The 20089-nt window shown below is 46.5% G+C and overlaps 1 protein-coding gene across 1 annotated transcript in view; it reads left to right on the forward strand.

Moving 5' to 3' along the window:
* The window catches only part of GRIK3 (glutamate ionotropic receptor kainate type subunit 3), a 122587-nt gene extending 107722 nt beyond the window's left edge, over positions 1 to 14865 (forward strand). Inside the window, exons 12-16 of the mRNA XM_052811610.1 lie at positions 2507 to 2625; positions 5367 to 5584; positions 12890 to 13112; positions 13350 to 13600; positions 14666 to 14865. Of these exons, the coding sequence (XP_052667570.1) occupies positions 2507 to 2625; positions 5367 to 5584; positions 12890 to 13112; positions 13350 to 13600; positions 14666 to 14860 (1006 nt within the window). The 3' untranslated portion in view covers positions 14861 to 14865. The remainder of the gene's footprint in view (positions 1 to 2506; positions 2626 to 5366; positions 5585 to 12889; positions 13113 to 13349; positions 13601 to 14665) is intronic.
* The last annotated feature ends 5224 nt before the right edge of the window (positions 14866 to 20089 follow it).

Consider the following 20089-nt stretch of genomic DNA (forward strand, 5'->3'; position numbering starts at 1 on the left):
CCATAAACACTAGCAATTTATAAGGCTTCATGGGGGTAATTTGTCTGGTGACTCTGGTGCAAGGTTGCAAGTGGGCTGTGCAGCTGACTGATTTGAATTGTCACCCATCCTCAGACTCACATGGCCTTCAAATTACAGCTAATCACCTTTGGGTGCACAATGGGGCAGGTGGGTTTAATATTCATCTTAATTGCAATGAGGACTGGGTCATCCATAAGAAATTTCTCTGGAGATGCAATTTAGGCTCAAAAGTGTTTTGTGTTAGATCTTTAAAACTTCTTTGAAACGCTCCCACTTCCCTGCCAAAAAGGCCAAGAAGAGACAAGAAAATAATCATAGGTTTTGATGAAATATTTCTCAGACCCCATTCTGCACCTGAGGAAGAGGGAAGCCAGCCCACAGTGAATCCTGAGCAGCCCCCGTTTATTATGGCTCCAGCTGCATGGGGTCAATGAGCTCCACTCACTCCTTCCTTCATTACCCCTCTGTTTCCACTAATGGTCCCACTCGCTTTTTAAGCACTGAAGATTCTGTCACTGCTTTGCAGTTTTCTGAATATTTCTCTGTAATCTGAGCAGCACCAGTAGGTTTTCACTCAGAGACCTTGAAGTTCTTCGGTGTGTCATCTTGTCAGGCTCATTTGATCTTACCAATTCCTTTTCTGTTTCATGTTCTTTCAATGGCAGCCCAAGAAAGTTTTCATCTAATTCTTGAACTCTGGCTTTATTCGACAGAAAGGGCTTAGGCGCCATCCTTTATACACCTCTGGCATAAATTTACAGCAAGTTTCAAGGAATAGGCAGCATGTAAAGCCAGGTCTGAATTCAGCCTGATTCTTGTTTTCCTTTCTGATTTTCTCTTATTTAAAAAAGCAGAGGGAGGTGGGCAGTAAGAATGGCCCGGCTGTTACCTGGACGAATGAGCAGGATTGGCAGGGTGCAGCCTGAGCAAGGCCGCTGGGTCTGCACTCTGCAAACCCAGAGCGGGTGATGGTCCCCGCTGCAGAAAGGCAAGATAGAAGGAAGGCAAAGGAGAGATTGTTAAACTGTATCTTGCATATGGAAAATAGAAGCAAAAAGTGGGACAGATGTACCCAGGATGAACTTTTCTAAAACCACAAGAAGTCCTGTGCGTTGCACCTAGTCAGTCCCCCGTGATGGGGTCTTCCCCACAGACACCCTCCTGTGCTTCGCCCTGCTCGGTTCACGTGCCCAGGGACCGCAGCTCCGTGTTCACGGAACGTTCCCGTGTGACAGGCTCCAAGGGGAGTCTCATGGCACGACTGTGCAGAGCAGAGGTTGGGGTAGGTGTTTTCTTGGGGGAGTTTTTTGTGCCAGAAAGGGCACCTGGGAGAGAGCTGTGGCTCTTCTCTCCAAATATATCCAACTGTCTGACTGAGGGGGACCATGAAATTAAGCAACAAGACACCTCCTTGGGTAGCAGTGCGTCTGGCAGAGAATTACACAGAGAAATATCCCCCAATACAAACTGTGGGCTGGGCTTTGAGAAAGGGCTGTTGTGAAGCTACAGGGATTTCAGAAGGAAGTGGAGATGATAATTAATGCCTGGTTCAAAAGCAGTTATACCAATTATGTTTTTAATTTAATCTCTGCAAAATTTAGGACTCTTAGAAAATGTAAATAAACAGCTCTAAAAATATTAATGTCTCTCCTGTTAAGCATCCTCCCCAGATCCTGGCTAAAAGAGCTACACTCACAGTGGTGCTTGCCTGCAAATCCTAGGCAGGATTTGCAGAGAGATGATCATAGAAAATTCCCTCGGTGTTGCTCAAGAACTACAGGGCTGTCCACAGAAAAATGCCCCCACAGGGAACAAGTGTTCTCCCACCACCTGCAATGGGGCCGAGCATCACAACAGTCCACAGCAAACCTACACCAATTTCCACTGTTGTCCTGGTGCCCTGACAGTGCAGGATTCCTGCTTGTTAGCACAGTGGAAAGTTCTGCTTCTCACTTAGCTAAATCCCGCCCCGATTCCCATGTGCACTAAAGCAAGAGTTCCCTGAAATACCGTGGTTTGTCCCAGCTACCGCTGCAGAACCACTGCAGCATCTCTCCTCAGTCAATCCAGAAATGCCATTTTTCTCCACATTTTAGAACTGTTACATACTAGAGGTCATGCGTCTGCACTGCATCCCATCCCATAGTCGTGTGCTCCAGTTGCTGTCGTGTGATGTATTATTGCAGAGATGATCCGAAGTGACCAAAGGCTTTGGGGAAGCAACCTGAGATACCTTGGAAGGACCTGGATTCCCAGGTTTCCTTGCTCTCTGCAATGCAGGACATGGGGCTTACAGCCATGCTGGTCACTTTGGAAAATCTTGGCTGAATTTGTCCCTTTCTTTAATAAGCCATACAACCGAAGGGGTCAGCAGGCCCTGCACAGCACCACAAGATATATTAAGGCTCTTTTTTTCCTGTTCCTTTAGGGTCTTGTCATGCCACATCCCGACTAACGAGCTCTCGCTTTCCATGTGCTGCCGTAGGTTCAGCCCATACGAGTGGTACGATGCTCATCCCTGCAACCCAGGATCGGACATCGTGGAGAATAACTTCACCCTATTGAACAGCTTCTGGTTTGGGATGGGAGCGCTGATGCAGCAAGGTACAGCGGTGCCTCCCTACCCACACACCCTCCCGCCGGTTCTCCAGCATGGGCCTTTTGTCATGGCTTTTTAAATTTAAAATTTATTTTGTTTGCAACAGGAACAAGATAAAACATCTGAACAGGCACAGAAGCACTCGTCAGCACCGGCTCCCGGCTCCCCGCTGAAAGGCGGTGAGGTGTGGGAGAGGGGAGACAGCTCTCCTCCGGCACCTCCTGGGACCCGCTGTGCTGGGAAGCGCTCGGCGCCTGCTGCTCCTGATGGAGATGTGCCGTACGGCACCGGCACCGCAGCGCCTAAGGGAGCTGCTCCCTGGGGAGCTGTGTGCATGGCAGGCAGCCTCTGGCTGGGGCCAAGGCCAGCAAAGGACTAATGAGACAATAATCTCATCAGGGGAACCGGCTGTGCTCTGCAGTTCAGGAGCTCTTGGCAACTGCCTTTGTTGTTATTCACTCACTTTGAACTTCATCTCCACACAGACACCCCCTGAGCCGTGCCGGTTCACCTGCACGGCAGGGATGGAGAAACAGAGGGGGACACGTGCCAGGGCCGAGCCCTGTCTGGGGCACCAGGAAAAGGTCCAAGGCTCTTACGCCAAGAAAGCCATCCAATTTCTTCTGCGTCAGAGCAGGCCAGAGCTTTTCAGTCTTTTTTTTGACACCTGCCTCTATTTGTACTTTCCACCTTTTGCGGGTCAAAGCCCCCATCCCAGCAGCTCACCCCGCAGCTCTGGGGACAGACTCATCGCTCGCCCCACGAGCTGCAGCTGGCTGCCGGCACACACGTGCCACTGCATAACAATAATTACTATTAATGAAGCATGAACATTCTGGCAGGTGTCAGAAGGAGCAGCTCCTGAGTCTGCCATCTGGAAGCACACAGCTCGATGATGGAGCAGTGGCGTGTTCGCCCGTGTGCTGCTGCTGGTGCGCACAGAGGAGCACCCACCCACTGTGCCCCAAGGAGGAACACTGCCTTGGTCTCCCTCGGCTGTTTAATTCACCAAACTCAGCAGCATCCCACAGATTCTGTAAATTCTTACTTCTGTTAATTCAAGCAATTTGTTTAATTTCAGGATCTCTGTCCTGGCTCACTCAGTTTTAAATCAACTTCTACAGAAGACAAGGCATCTTGCCCTCTGGTCTGTCTCCATTTTCATCCTCATCTGGTCATTCTGCACATTGTGAAATGGCCTGAAACTCCCTCTAACACAGGGCAAAAGTTTCTGGGGCAAAGAGGATGGTGAGGAGATCCTCCAAGCAGCTCTGCCTGGCACCCACTGCGTGTGAGACTGAACGTTTTCAGTGTTACTGGTGTAAAATACCACAATGGCAGGGACCTTAGAAATGGGATATGGATAGGATTACATTCATATATGTGGATGGAATAGAGCAAATAGAATATTTACAGATGGAATGAATAGAGTAAATCTGTTAGGAAGACAGCAGAAGGGGAGCTTGTGAGCAGCTCTGAATAAGGAACGAAATTCAGCTGCGATCTAATTGCAGAAAATCCAGGAATAGAAATAAGTGGAAAACGTCAAACATTTGTCACACTTTAATTTACCGTATATCAGTAGTTGCACCCAGAGAGCAAAAGAACCACAGCACCGGCTTGGTGGCATGCACGGTGCTACTGCTCCATGCTCCTCCTGCTGCCACTGCTGCAGTGTGTAATATTCTTCCCAGATCTCGGCTGTCCTGATGGACAGTGACAGTTCCCAGCAAGATGGTTTAGCAGGATGAATCATCCTCTTATCAGATCCTGATAAATGAAAAGAGCTGTATTCTTTTTAACTCTATTCTGCATCTAAGAAGAAAAATATTTCAAAGCTAGACTGATGTCACACCACCCAATGTATCAAAGGGCAAAAGATGGAATAGGAAAGAAGCAGGATCTTGAGAAGAACCGAAGCAGTCCTCAATATCCAAGGCTCCTCTGCTTCCTGGTGCCTCCTTGCTGCACTCAGATAGGAGAAAAGCTACACTCCATGCTATGCTTTGATGCCACACTGCTTAAAATTGCTTTGCAAAGCCCAATCTTTGTTGCAAATTCCAGGCTGGATATATCCCCGAACGCAGTTGTTTCAAACCCAAAGCTCTTTCCTGGCTTTAAAAGGTGTCTTGGGCAATTACAAAAATAGCACTACCCATTTAGTCCTTCATGTCTGCTAATAAAAGTCATTCCAGGCCTGTTACACCTTTTATGCAGTAACATCTCCTGCTTCCCTACTTCTAACTGGTATTCAAAGTACTGGACCCTGATAGTTCCTTTCTCTCGCTGTTTGATTTTTTTTTAAATCTTGTGTATTTGAACACACTCCCTAGAGTGAGTCCTTTGGAAAGTAATCCATATAAAAGCAAAGCACTTTTTAAATGGCAGAACAAAACACTCATAAAAGTTCATAAATAGCTTGCTATTTAAATCTCATAAAAGCAGCCTAGTTAATTACTTCAGTTTGAATGTTTCCTGTAAATTGTGCACTGTACCCAAGGTCAGCAATAAAGGGAGAGGGTTTTTCTGCAAATGCTACAAAAACCCCACTGATTTCCTTGCATGCAAGATGTCTGGATAATTTGCCTCAAAACCAGTTGGCTTTAATTACGTAGCTGTTACAGTTTTGACAGTGAAACCTAACCCTTTTTATACATATACGTATACAATGTGTATAGGTGTATATAAAACAGGTCCTTTCTCTCTCTTTGTTTCCCCTTCCCTCCTTCTCCCTCTCCCACCCCAGGTTCTGAGCTGATGCCCAAAGCACTGTCTACACGGATCATTGGTGGCATATGGTGGTTCTTCACCCTAATTATCATCTCGTCCTACACGGCCAACCTTGCCGCCTTCCTGACGGTGGAGAGGATGGAATCCCCCATCGACTCAGCAGATGACTTGGCAAAGCAGACAAAAATAGAGTACGGAGCAGTGAAGGATGGAGCTACTATGACCTTCTTCAAGGTGAGACCAGGCAGAGGCTTTCTACCTTCCAGGCAGAGATGCAACGCTCTCAGGCCAACAGGAGTGAGAACAAAGAACCAAGGACAAAAATCCTCCTAAGCCACCACTGCTTCTCCTTCTAAGCAGGTTGTTTCAGTCTCACATCCTTGTCAAGACTTTGACCCCTGTCAGTTTAGGTTACCTAGATTCGCATCATGGCCAATTTCCCCTCTCTCCATTGCTAACTGAAGTCACAATTACAAAATTATATTGATTTTACAGCTTCAGAGACTGTACCCAATATTGGCTCCGACCCTCTAAAATGAAGCACATATTGGACACGACAGGACAGGTGTATCTTATATTAAAGCCCTACAGAAAAATCTTATGTTCCCTAAAGTATCTTCCCTATTTCCACATCTTAGTCATTGCAGCTCCTTCCTTCTCTCTGCAAGAACAGCTCCACAGAGCCCTCGGGGCTGACCCAGCCAGCCTTCAGGGACAAAGAGAACGAATGACACCTAAAGCTGGACAGATGTTGCAAAGGGCCCTCCCTGACCAGTATTTTTTACAGCTGAAATATCTTTCTCCTCCTTCAGGTATTCACATTAATGTAGTCAAGTTTTATTAACCTCTGAAACCCAGTGCAAGGTAACACCGCCAATGCATCAGAATCAAATTACATTAATTTCTTCTCTTTAAAGCATAATTAATTTCAGAATTTAGCCAACACTGCAGAGAAGGGTGCTAAGAGCATTCATATTTCACTATTGCCTCAAAAATGGAAAGAAACTGAGAGACTTAAAAAGACCCTTAAAACCACAGCTGGCCAGTAAAAACACACTCTAAAAAAAAGAGTCAGAGAATAAAGGAATAGAAATGAGGGGCTATTAATCTCAGGAACGATCACCCTGGCTTAGAGAAGAATTTAAATTCAAGGATAAACTCAAAAAGCTGTCTTTCAAGGAAAGGTTTGGAGTTACCTCTGCATGCGGTGCAGGGCCCCAGCCCCGCTCCCCTGGGAGCACCGGTCAGAGCTCAGACCTGGCTGCCGCACGCTCAGGGTCCAGCGCTGATGCCGAGGGTCCCTCTGAGCACCGGCAGATCAGAGCCTTTGGCTGCAGGGACAGGGCTGCCTCCCCCCACAGCGCTGGGGAATAGTCCTTCCCCCTCCGGTCACCCGAATTCAGCAGGAAATACATGGGCCAAAGTTTGACAAACATAGTTCACGCTTTAAAAAAAACATAGTTCACGCCTTACGCTGAATAGGCACAGCGTAAAGGCAGATAGACTAGGCCATCAGCAGTTTAACTGCCAAGACTCATTAAAGGAAGCCAACGTGCTGAATTTTAATAACAAGAAACAGCAGCACTCTCCTGCAATTTTTCTTGGCTAGGACTTGGTTAAGGAGCCACTATACTTTCCAAATCTCCATGCTTACTTTGACAGGCAGCAACACAGATTGGTAAAGAAACATGGAGGATTTGGTTTGGTTTGATCTTTAATTAATTCTGGGAAATGAAAATGTTGCATAGAATAACAGGTTGCTGCTGGTTAGTTTGCTTTCTGCAGTGGAGCTGGTGCATGCAGTTTTGCCTTTGGCACGGTCAGATGCATTGCATTACCTTCCAAAAGCAATATAAACCTGGAACAGCTATCAGGAAAAGACAGACTTTTACTGTTGTGTTTTAACTACTCTTTCCAATAAGAGTTTTATATGGGAATAAAAGGAAATGGTCTTTATAAAAATCATCAAGGACACGGTATATTTATTGTTTCATATCATTATCCATCAGAATCATTCTTCAGGCTTCTAACAGGCATTTGGCAGGGTTTATTGATGCAGTGTATTTTCCTTTTTCTTTTTTATTATTATTGTGTTTGGAGATGAATTCTCCAGGATGTCCCTTCTGACAAGTGTTTCGATTCCTGGAGCAGTGAGAGCGCTCGTGTGGGATGCTACGTTCACTTGTCCTTCGTGTACAGAGAAACACAGAAGAGCCAGAATTTCTCCCACCCCTCAACGCGGTCTTTGTCAAATGACTGGCCAAATCCCGCGGTGGTTTCAGTACGGCTGCTCTGCCAGCACCTCCTTCACGGGGACATCTGTCAAACAGCACAACGGTCCGGGGGACAGAGCAACGGGCACCTCTGATGTCTGCTGAGGATCCGCACTCCCTCCAGATGGGTGGGACTGAAGGAACAGCAAAGCGCACAAGGCTTCACCTCACCTTCCTCTGCTCTGCTGAAAAGGGGGGGTTACCAGCAGAGAGACAGCCCCACGCAGGCTGTACGCTGCTGTGCGACCGCTGCTCTTGAAAAGCTCCTGGAGATCAAGCAGTCCTGCAGTTTGCTGAACAGACTGTCACTGCTGGGACAAAAGGCTGACGGCAGCATCCTAACTAGGATCTCACCTATTTTGTGGATTATGCACTAGGACTTAGCCCAAATTGCTACCTTGAACCTTGCATGACTGTTCCCCAAAGTCGTTCCCCTCACATTTGGAACTCACTCCTCCACATCTCCATGTTAAAGAAGCTGCAAACCACATACACTGACCCCCCAAGCCCTGGCCTGGGCCCCACGACCCCCTTCGTCTGTGACTGGCGGCTGTGGCCATCGTTGTCCTTCGCTGAACCTTGTCTGGGTCTGCAGCCCTCCTGACACCTGGCAGGTCTGACAAAGCGGGAACTAGGGCCGCAGGAGGAGAGCACGATCCTGGAGCTGAGCTTAGGGAGCAATGTGAAATGGGAGGAAGAGGAAGGCAAACACCTTGCACACTCTTCCCTGAGATGGTTTCCAAAGCGCTAACCAGTTTTCTGCCCACGGTCAGGCGGACTGAGGGTTTATGCAGAGCTCACCGAAGACACTGCAGAAATTCCCTGTTGAACCAAGCCAAAACGTATCTCTGGGGCAGACCCACAGTAAGCGATCTTGCTCCCACAAAAGTTTTTGCCTGTGCAGCTGAGCTAACCAGCTATGGCAAATGGGAAGCAGAAGAGAGAGTTTTACCAATCGTACTGGCAGATTTTGACTTAATGAAAAGAACTTTTGAGAAGCTATTTATTCCCTGGCAATGCAGATCGAGTTACAGGAATAAACACAGATCAATTAATTTAGGAACAGCAGCTAGTATTCATTATAAATCATGCCAGAAATCCTTCATATCTTGCAAAGGATGCTGTGTCTCTCTGAAAAATGCCGGGTTTAATGTGCAGTTTGGAGTACGAGTGTGAGAGTGTGTGTATGTGTGTACACATATATTCACTTGTACAGAAACGTTAAATCCTCAAGAGTAAGTATCTTCAGTTGGTGAAAATCAATTTATTTTTTCATACAGGCTGGAATTGAAAATCTTAAGCCTGAAAGTTACTTTCTTGCCAATTTCACTGATAAAAAAAGCATATATGTCTTGGCAAGATGCCTTGTAGTGGCTCCTCTAAACTATTCCATTAATTTATTTGGGTGACTGGTCTTGAAGCATTGGTTATTAAAGGTAGCTTCTGAGCTGTGACTCTAAAGAATTAATTTAGAGACGTTCTCAGTGTTGTTGCAATTGCTGCAGACAATTCAGAGGGGCTGGTACTCAGCTTTTCATACATGCATCTCATTTAGCACTAACATAGGGTTTTATTAAGATGCAGAGGACAGCGGACCAGATTCTGATGTTATTTATCCCAACCAAACAAGGTGAAGCTCCACGCACATGAACCAGTGGGAAAGGTGTCAGCCGGAGAGAGACACGATCGCCCTGGTGTGAACCATGGCTGCACTGATCAGCAGCGTTAAACTACCGCCTTTGTTTATTAGCAATAATCTCCATCATTCCTAAACGTTCCAGAGTTCCTGACTCTGGAATTTCTCTGCCAGGATGAAGTCAGTGTCAGGCCATTTATCTTAATGCCTCAGAGCAACCAAGCAGTTCCTCTTCACCTACCTTTGGCAGCAAAACAAAGCTGTCATTGAGGGGGACCTGGGGACCCCATGGAGGATGCAGGGGCACAGGAGGGTCCCTCTGCCTGCCACCAACTCAGATTTCTTTTAAGCAGCCCATAAAAGTAAATGGTGATTCCATAGAGAAGAAATTTCCACCTAGCCACAGCACAGCAAATATCAGTTCAAACCAGTAACTAACCCCAGTAAGGATTTTTTAAGGTAAATTACTTAAGCTATAAAATCAGAGGTGCAGCAAAACAAAATGTACGCACATACAAAAAAAAAGTCCAGCAAAATAAACACAATTTATGCGCATTCTTTACAGACTATTAAATTACTACTAAGATGTTTTTGCTTATTTGAATGGTACGTTCTCAGGTAACATCACCCAAATTCCCATAAATAAGCAACCACCTTTGCAGTATGGCTGAACTGTTCTGAGAGGAGGAATGGGAGGAAGGAACAACTTTTCCCCTAATAGGAAAAAATGTATAGTGGTGGAAGCTCTCCAGAATTAGGTGTGAGCTGGAGCACTGTACGCTCCTCACCACGGTTGCTCCTGCAATTTTTGATTGATGACTGCTCTCACAATGACTGACAATTGCTTCTAAAATGGATGTTTAACAAATAGCCCGGTCTATCAAACTGCTAGTGCTGTGCTGGGAATTACAGTTGGTGAATTTTCACTCGGAAAAGGAGTGTTCTTATCTCACGTTAGTGAAGTTAAAGAAACTAATAGGAAATAAATTCCCAGTGAAGAGGCGGCAGGTTTTAGACTTGGGGAGAGCCCGAGATTGCCTTGACCAGAGACATGCGTCGAGCTGCCCTGCCTGCACCGAGGGCCTGACCTGCCCTCCCTGAAGGAGCTGCCACAGCCTTATCTTTGGGGAAGATGAGGCCATTGCAACCAGCAGCATTTTGCTGCGGGGAGACAGCCCTTCTCTGCTGAAGGGCTCAGCCCTGTGTTGCCGGGTCTCTGCTGTTCGATTAGGCACGAGCAAGCAGCAACAGGTAGCTCTGGCCTCAAGGTGAGCTCCAGCCAGAGAGGGTGCTCGCCCCACCACGGGTGCCCCCACTCAGGACACCCGGAGCAGGGCTCGAAGAAGCACAGCTGGAGCTGAGAAAGCTGGGCTCCTCCTGGCATTTCAAAACACAATTAAGTCCTTTCAGCTGGTCAGAAGCGGTGATTTAAGAAGAGAAAAGTGTTTTTTCTCTTCCAGGGAGCCCTGTCTCATGTAATTTAAGTTGCCTGAAGAGCTACAATGCCTCATGCAAGTCCTATTAGCTTCACTAAATGCAGCCTATTGATTTTTTGCCAGTTTATTTTGCTCTATGCTTTAAACTGGGAGAACACTGATGTTGTTTAAGAGCTCTGTGTCAACACCCAAGGAGCATTAAATGCAGGAAGAGGAGGAGAGAAAGGGAGAGCCAGTGAACCCAGAGGCCTCTGATGTGAACTATATAAATGTTAAACAAGTCCTTATCAGCAAGCCAAGTATGCTATTCATTTCAATTACTCATTGTAATGCACAGATATTTAATAATCCTTTTGGAGGCTACATTTCTTGCTGCTCTTTGAGGTTTGATAGGTGCCACAAATCTACCTTACAGGCACTGGTCCAGATTTTCAAGTGAGGGAGATTATCCTGCCTCTTGAATGAAGTTTGCTCCAGCACATCCACTACTGCACGTTCATCAAGTGGATTATAACAAACACGAGCTTTAACTGAGAAGAAATGAGTCCATGGATATTTCAGTCAGGAGAACGATCCCACAGGGTTAAAGACAGAGAAACAGCCTTTGCCACTGCGCTACACTAACCAACTTTGGGGTGTCAAGCTTTTGTTTAACTTTTGTTAAGCATGCTGAAAAAAGGAGGTAGACAGGCAAAGCATTTGAAATATAAAGCATTATGAGGGACTTTTTTTCTTAGCTAATTTACCCTTATTTATAGTGGATTTATCAGAAGAACCTATGCTGGTACATTTTTGGGTGATACTGAAAAAATGACGGGGGAGATGTGATAACAGCAGTTGGGATGGGCTGGGGCTCCATCTCCTGCTTTCTTACGGAAGGACAGAGACCTGAAACGGAGATAAACGACAGCTAAACCAGAAAGTGCAGCTTCTGCTGCAGCGACTCCTCGTGCAGCTGCAGGTGAGCAGTTACCCTTATTCAAGGCAAAGCACAAAGACTTATCAGCCCCTCCAACTTATCAGCCAGCTTCAGGCTTTGGCTAAGTAGTGTTGTGGAGGAGGTGGTTTTGGCTGACTAAGCTGCCTCTTATAAAATAAGAAGGCAAAAAGATATCTAGGAAAAACAAGAAATTAAGCAGAAAAGAAGAATGGCACATAAAGGAGCAGGCAGCAGCATGAACACAAGCCTCAATATCCAAGTGTTTTTCCAGAGCTCAGCTGGATGCATAGAGTTGGTTTGATGAGAGCTACATTTGCCCACGGGAACACAGTGACCAACGAAGAGGATATTTCAAGAGAAAACTGATGTGCCTTTCCTGGGGAGTTTTTCTAGACTAAAGCCAGTTACGTCTTTTGTGACAACCTACACAGAGGCAATTCAGAAGGTGCTTGTAGATAAATGGTATATTTCAAATGTTATGGAAAGACATAAAATAACCATATTTCTTCTCACCCAATACATTTTCTAGAAGAAGAAAAAAAAACATTCACATGAATAGTAAGCTGGAAAACATATTCCTCCTTTTTTAACAGAATGTCTGCTGATAGTGAAAGAATATCCATGTTTATTTTTAGCCATAAGACAACCTTCTTGAATATTTCTATGCCTCTGTTTATGTGGATATTTTAAATTTGTTTGGCAGTTGCACATATCTCAGAGGAGACATGTTCCCTTGTGATGCTTGAGGAAAGAAAAAAGTATAATAGACTGTGTGCAAAAGAGAAAAACATGCCCTCTGAAATGTTCTCTGTCCTCTCTCGTTGTGCAGAAACATTACAATATAAACAAAATTCTGGTTAGGGAACTAATACATTTAAATAGATATGCTGATAGCCTGTCACACCAGCAAGTTCGGCAGGGCACCAAGGCAGGGTCTCACTGTACCTCACTGAAGCGAATGAACTGTTCAGTTCCACCTACAGGATAAGGTCTCTGGAGCAGTGAATCTTTTTGCTGAGCATCTGCACAACGTGAAGTGTGCTGGAACCTTTGTCACTTGTTACAGCAACATGAAACCAAACAATGCTGGGCAGTGAAAGTAGAGAGACATTTAAGACAAGGTCAAATTGGTAATAGTTCCATTGTGTGATCTGTTCTCAAACTGGTATTGTTATTATTTACTGAAAAGGTACCAGGTTTCAGCAAATAGAAGATTAATTCTTATTTTGGGGGTGGGGGGTATCATTTTTCCAGAAATCCAAAATTTCCACATTTGAAAAAATGTGGGCTTTCATGAGCAGCAAACCCACAGCACTTGTTAAAAACAACGAGGAAGGAATCCAGCGAACCCTCACAGCCGATTACGCCCTGCTGATGGAGTCAACCACCATCGAATACATTACCCAGAGGAACTGCAACCTGACTCAGATCGGGGGGCTCATTGATTCCAAAGGCTACGGGATCGGGACTCCCATGGGTAAGTGACACTGGTGGGGTTTCCGTAGGTACCCCAGAGGGGAGCTAGTTACCACAAATACAACAGATGGGATTAAGATAATCCACTCCCAACAGCAAATTTCCAAATACCAAAGCTTACGCTGTCTGCCTGTTGAAGAGAGGTCTGAACAGCCCTGCTTGATGCAGACACATTCCCTACTTTGTGTGATTTTTGTCCTACTTTCCCTCTGTGTGTAATGGTGTTCCCCCTCCCCAGGGTCACCGTACAGGGACAAGATCACCATTGCCATCCTCCAGCTCCAGGAGGAGGACAAGCTCCATGTAATGAAGGAGAAGTGGTGGCGGGGGAATGGCTGCCCTGAGGATGAGAACAAGGAGGCCAGCGCTCTGGGCATTCAAAACATTGGTGGGATTTTCATCGTTTTGGCAGCAGGCTTGGTGCTCTCCGTCTTCGTGGCTATGGTGGAGTTCATCTACAAGCTGCGCAAAACGGCAGAGCGTGAGCAGGTACTGATTTCCTCCGTTTCCCTGCACCACCACTAGCCCAGCCATTGAGGATTTTGCACGCTTACCCCAGAGACAGGCAGGGAGATGGGCAAAGGGATTCAGCCCTGCCTCTGCTGCCTGGAGGTCCAAGCGCCCACAGCCCAAGGGCTGAAATGCAGCACCCCCAAAATGCCACCCCTAAGGCTCATTGCTCTGTCCCGCCCTGACAGCCTCATGTCAGAGGGCAAATCACGTCTACTCTGATCAGGGTCATCTGCTGCTGCAGTAACTAGACTAGTAAACATTTGTAGGGTAATTTTAGGCAAGCTGACACATAAGTCATGAAAATATGGACAGAGGTCTGTGGGAGGGACCTTTCTGAGCTGTTATATCCACTCGCCACTATCACATGCAATCGTGTTGCATATTCCAGGCATAATGTATACATGCATGAAGTCTCCATCTCTTCTCCCCACTCCTGTTCAAAGAGCCTCAAGGAACTGGTCAGGGTCCACCAGGAAGCCTCATACCATTTTATCAACGTTTCACAACACTTATACAAACAGCACCTCCCACCCCCAGTGGCTGATTAGTGCTCATGAAACGAGGACTGCTTTTATGTTTTTCCCTCTTCCTTGCATGTCATGGTACAGTAAGTGGAACGTGCATTTGCGTGCATGACCAGAAATCAAAGCAAGCTGCCCACGTGATGGACTAGATAGATGAAGGAAAACTGCCCACTAGCAAGCCCAGCAGGATTCGATAGCCCTCTGATTCCCAGCACATAGATCTACCAGACCCCCAGCAGGGATCACAAAAAGCACCAGCACTCCAACAGCTGCCTATAGCTCTGCCTTTTTGCAGGATTTAGTGGGTCAAAGGTACAATTCTTGCCAAAGGAGAAAGGGGTCAACCAGACGCCCGTGCATCACTGAAGTCCCACTAAGCACAGCTGATGCCTTAAATGCAGCCTAAACCTCGTGCTTACCCTCTGCAGAGCCTAGTTTAAGCATCCTCCTGCTCACGGAGAGGTTAGCAGAACATTTTGCCAGGAGTAACGGTGCTTTTTGTCCCTGCTCTCCCCAGCGCTCCTTCTGCAGCGCCATGGCCGATGAGATCCGGCTGTCGCTCACCTGCCAGCGACGGGTCAAACACAAGCCCCAGCCACCCGTCATGGTGAAGACGGACGCCGTGATCAACATGCACACGTTCAACGACCGACGGCTGCCAGGGAAGGACAACATGACCTGCAACACTGGATTGACACCTGTGTTTCCCTAGGGAATGGGAATGGGGGGGGCGGGAGGGAAGGAATTGCGGCAGACAAGGCTGGATGCACTCTTAACTAGGGAAGAAAGGATTAAAAAAAACAAGAAAAAAAACAGAAAAAAAAAAAGCCTGGTTTGGTTCATTTCAAGAACAAGGCCTTTACAACACAGCTGCATCAATCACCGGCGTAGAAGAACTTCAAAGCACGGACTGTAACATGGGTCTTGGGGCTTTTCTGTTTTTTGTTATTTTTCGTCCCTTTTTTTTAAATGCTTAGTTCCTACAGGCCTCATGGAGTCCAAACACACTACCATCCAGGAGTCTGATGTTTACATGCTGAAAACACACGGAGGCGAAACAGAATTGAGCCAAACTGACCCTTGGCGGCTAAGGAGGAGCCCCCGAGCAAGGCTTCTTTAGCATGGCAATAAAAAGAAACACTGTCAGGGGCAGCATGAGCAGCCATCTGTGCAAGCATCTATTCCACACTGACATACACAGCACATTTAGGATACGTTGTCCGGGAAAGGGAAAGGTATCTGTGAAGCACCATCATGGTCAAGGCTGTGCCTTCTCTCGAAGCAGCTCACAGTGGCCCTTTACCTCACGGCTGTGCTGGCCGTGGCCATCTGCAGCTGGAAGTCCACATGGGGGTGTGGTGGGAGAAGGCAACACACACGTTCATCAGTAGACCCAAGACAGCTGACGACAAAGGGGCAAGTAAGCCTGAATGGAGCCGAACTCCTGGCCAGGGATGGGACAGCGTGGCGTGCACAGGAGCTACTACCGAGTGACCACCCACATGCCCTGTGCCAAACTCCAGGGTGACACCGTGATCTCCAGGTCCTCATCTCCTTCACTCTTTCTGCAAAGCTCAGTCTCTCCTGCAAAGAAGCACGGAAAGTGGCCGAGTCCACAGGCTTCGGCAGCGGCAGGAGCAGAGCTGTTTCCAAGAGCCCAACAATACCAATTTCCATGAAATTCAGCAGCACTGATCTGCAGCTCTGCTGTGTTCGCACTCAGACCAGGAGAGAACTGTATGTCTGGTTTAGGACTAAACGCTCTCCATTGCGTCAGAGACCTGAAAGATGAAGTCTCAGCCTGCAGGGCCAGGGCTGGCCTGGGACAAGCAGCACTGTGTGAGCCAAACCTGACGCCCCTCTCGCTCTGCCTGGTGAAGCGCAACCCCTCAGGCAGCATCTCCATGTGATTTAAGCAAACACACACTAAAATTATTTTAAGAAATCTTCCATGAACTGTGTTCTTATTTTCAGGTTGCTTAACCCAGAAGGCTGGTCCTGCAGATGAATTTAGTCAGAATTACCAAAGATCCCTCTGCTGACCTAAAGTAACACTCAAGTAACATCACCGAGCTCCGTCCCTCTACAGGGAACCACATGGGTGGCCAGTGAGACACTCTGCGGATTAATTTGCAAAATGAAACAAATAGAAATGGCTCTGACCATTGTAACCCAGAACATCACACAGAGTATTGCAAAGGTGCTTAAAAGCTCTGATTTAAACACTGGTGTTGAAGAAAAAGCAACCTCCTTCCCTTGGACATGTTAAGGCTGACAGTGACCTGCCGCAGACCGTGCTGCTGCTGGAAACCCTTTCTGCACCCACCACCTAAATCCTGGTTTGGAGGGCAGGCAGGGCAGTACAGCACAGCGATGGAGCAGACAGTGCCCCAGCTCTGCATCCCAAAACTTCACCTTCTGTGTCGTGAGCGTAGCAAGGTGCCACGGCCACCGCAGGAACCAGCAGCTGAACTGACCCAGTTTGCCTTCCCCTAGCTGCAAGGCCTTTCTGGAAAGTTTATCCTCGCCCAAAGGAACAAACCTGTCTGTAGCTGATTTCAGATTTTTTTTCCCACCTGTTTCTTTCTGACGCTCAGTTAGGAAGGTTATCTTTGGAACTTATCAGTATTAGCAAATTAGCTCAAGGGGAGATAGCTGTTCCCCCCCCAACACAGAACACAATTTGTCCTTATTTTGTTTTTTCCATGATGTAAAGAAGCAACAGAGTGACTTGAAACAAAAAAAGGTAATTTTGACTCAAGTAAAGATAAGCAAAGAATTCATGTTAATTTTCACAGAAACCATGAAAAATTAGGGTTGAAAGCTGCCAGCTCAATAGGCATCATATTCTTAATAGTTTGCTGACCAAATACCTACAGCAGAAGATAGATTGGAAGTATGGGTCTGCTTCCCAAACCTAATGACATTCTTTCTGTATTTCTTTGCAAATCCTTAGGCTTGTCAGAGTAGTAGATTTTATGTTTTCTTTGCAGATTTCTAAGCTCTTAGAGATTTTTACAATTAAGGCAGAGATCAAAACACAGCCCAAAAATGGCTTTAAATGTCCAGAGGGTAAAACACCACAGAAAACAGCATTAATTTTGCTTCTTGGCAGATTTTTTTAAAATAAATATTACTAATACCATAAACCCCATTTATTCATCTTTGACACCAGTTTGATTTGATTTTACTCACAAACATCCCAGAGTGACAGGTGAGCATCTGGAACTACTGGTGCTATCTGCCAGCAAGACCAAACCCTGCAGATTAACCTTTTCCCTTCCCTCTCTGCACTGACCGTGAAATAGTATCTACCTTATGGTTTTACGGTTAAATCTTGATCATTAAAACATTTGACATTTAACAACAAGGAAATGTTCCGCACCACTCAAAACAACGTAGGAGCTGGGCAGCTGCCTGGGACCCCAGCCCGGCGGGGACCGCTGACTCCCCCCTTCCCCGCTGGCTCCTGCTCACTGTGAACTGAGGGGAGGTGAGATGGTTTCAGACCTCAGCCTTCCTGCTGTAAACCAGGGGCAGCTCCACCCCGAAGGAGTGTTAACTCAGCCTGCTGCTACACTGCTTAGCAGAGACTGGAGTCTCTCCTGTCATTCCCATTTACCCTGTGTGCTCCTTGCCTTCATCCTGGGGAGCGCAGGAGCCTGTAAGCCATGCGGTGTTTAATCGCAGAGGAGAAGCAACGAGCCTGACGCTTAGCAGCAATGTGTTCGGAGACTTCAGAAGGGGCAGACCTGATGACAAAGCTTCAAAGCCTTCTGTGAGGTATTCTGTGACCTGTTTGTGACTGTCAGCGACTCGTGTCTTAGAAATCATCCGACTTCCAACTTCGTTTAAATCAGTTCCTTTCTGCACTTGGTAGGCAGAGGGACTGAAAAAGTGAGGAGGAAATAAAGAAAAAACAGGTTTGGGCTATTAAACTGTACCTAAACTGTTGTCACCTCAGCTCACTGTCCCTTTATCACTTGCTTTTTCCTTCCAGCTCTCCTGTGAAACAGAGCAGGGGCACAGCGGGTAGCTTTGTTTGGGGTTGCTCTTCTGTTTGGAGTTACCCAACAGTCTGTGTTGGGTACGATGTCAAGACAACAGACTCACAAAGAGACGCAATATGCAAAGGGGAACCAGCTCCAGCTCTGGGCAACCACTGCTCCCCTCTCGGTGGGTGCTCCTGCAGAGTGCGATTGGGCCGGGTGCCAGCACGGGTGGTCTTTGGGAAGGTTGCCGCAAAGGGACCCCGTAGATCCTGGCAGCACTGGCAGCTGTCACCCAGTGCTCACTAACCCGAGCCATGTGCGGCCAGACTGCGTGGAGACCCCGAGCCCCAACACCCAGCGACTGTGGGGTGCGACAGCACGTCCTTGCGTGGGTATCACCAGGGTTGCGTGGGGCTGGCCGGGCAGGAGCATTCCTGGGCATCAGCCTCACAAGCCCTCTGCTGTCCGTACCTTACTTTGACATGTTTCTCAAAAAAAGACAAAAAAAAGAAAAAGGAAAAAAAAACAGAAAAGAGTGGAAAAAAAGGAAAAAAATGGTCTCCGTGACATTCAGGGGATTTTCCTTTGTGGACATGCAGAATTTCTATGAATATAGTTTTTTGTAAACATTTTGTAACAATTTTGGTTTCATAGTAACTGTGTTACTTGCTGATCATTCTAGGCTGATGTAAATAAAGTTTCCAAAAAAAAAAAAAAAAAGAAAAAATTCTGATTATTTTCCTTTTTAAGACACTGTGATATATCAAAGTGCACAGTTTGCTGTATGAAGTAATATGGTTTTAAATTTTAAATAAAAAATAATTTCTAGAAAATAATTAAGTTTATGCCTGTTTATACTGAACAACTCCCTTCTTCCTTGTTGAAATTTTATACCTAAACCCAAACTGTTTAATGACATCCTCCATCTCTCCTGATAATCAGCCATAAAAAGCCAGTGATAAAAAAACCAATTCACAACTAAACACAAACATCTTAGAATAGCTGCTACGGCTGCTCGCCAGAGGGGATTTGTGTGTGTTTAGGAGTGGTGATGATGGGCTTGACCACAAGTCACGGAGAGGAAGGAAAGATTCCCATTTACCTTCCCCTGACCGAAGGTGAAGCAAGACAGACAATGAGGCTCAGACAGTGTAACTCTCCCTGTCCTCATATACCTGCGGAAAGTTTGGTATCAGACAAATAATTAAGTCCAGATACTCCACGAAGAGCCATCTGCAGAAACACTCTCCCAACACCATTCGCCTGGAGGCTGCGTGTGCTTTTCATTACAAAAAGGTGCCTGAGCCCGAGCCCCTCCGACAAGACTGCAGGTCCCCAGCAGGCTTCAAGGTTCATAAAACCTCTGTTTACTTGCTTTCCCTTTCGATGTAAGTCAAAAATCTTATTAGCCTGATAAAAGCTGAAAGCACCCTAAAGGCCAATGTTTATTAGTCTGAAATCTTTATGACTCTACTTTATTATATTGAGGCAGGGAGAAAATGTCTGCGGTTTCTGGGACGGGAGCAATGAGAGCGATCGGGGCTGTACCATTCGAGGCTACAATAAACTCTAAAAGCAGGAGACCAGCCCCAGGGACAGCTAGCCCAGCTCCGGGCTCCTGCAGCACGATGAGCCTCACTCCCCAAAGCCCTCTTCTGCAAGAGGCCCTGGAAATGTGTTTGGGGTGGAAGGGTGGCATTTTAGGCACTGTGGTTGTGCATTGATTAAATAACCCCCAGAAGTTGCCATTTCCTGTACACTGAGATTTAAAAGACAGTTCCTTCCCATTTTAATTACTTTTAAGGGTCACCCTCATAAATCTTTCTCATCTCTATTCACCCGGGCCCCCTGGAAAACCGCAGCTTTGACTCTCCTGCCGATGAGGGACTTCCAGAGCAGAGCCGAGTCTCGCTTTCATATTCTGAACCCCAATCAATATGCAGAGAACA

The sequence above is a fragment of the Harpia harpyja genome, chromosome 16 (assembly GCF_026419915.1).
Source record: "Harpia harpyja isolate bHarHar1 chromosome 16, bHarHar1 primary haplotype, whole genome shotgun sequence".
NCBI classification, from domain to species: domain Eukaryota; kingdom Metazoa; phylum Chordata; class Aves; order Accipitriformes; family Accipitridae; genus Harpia; species Harpia harpyja.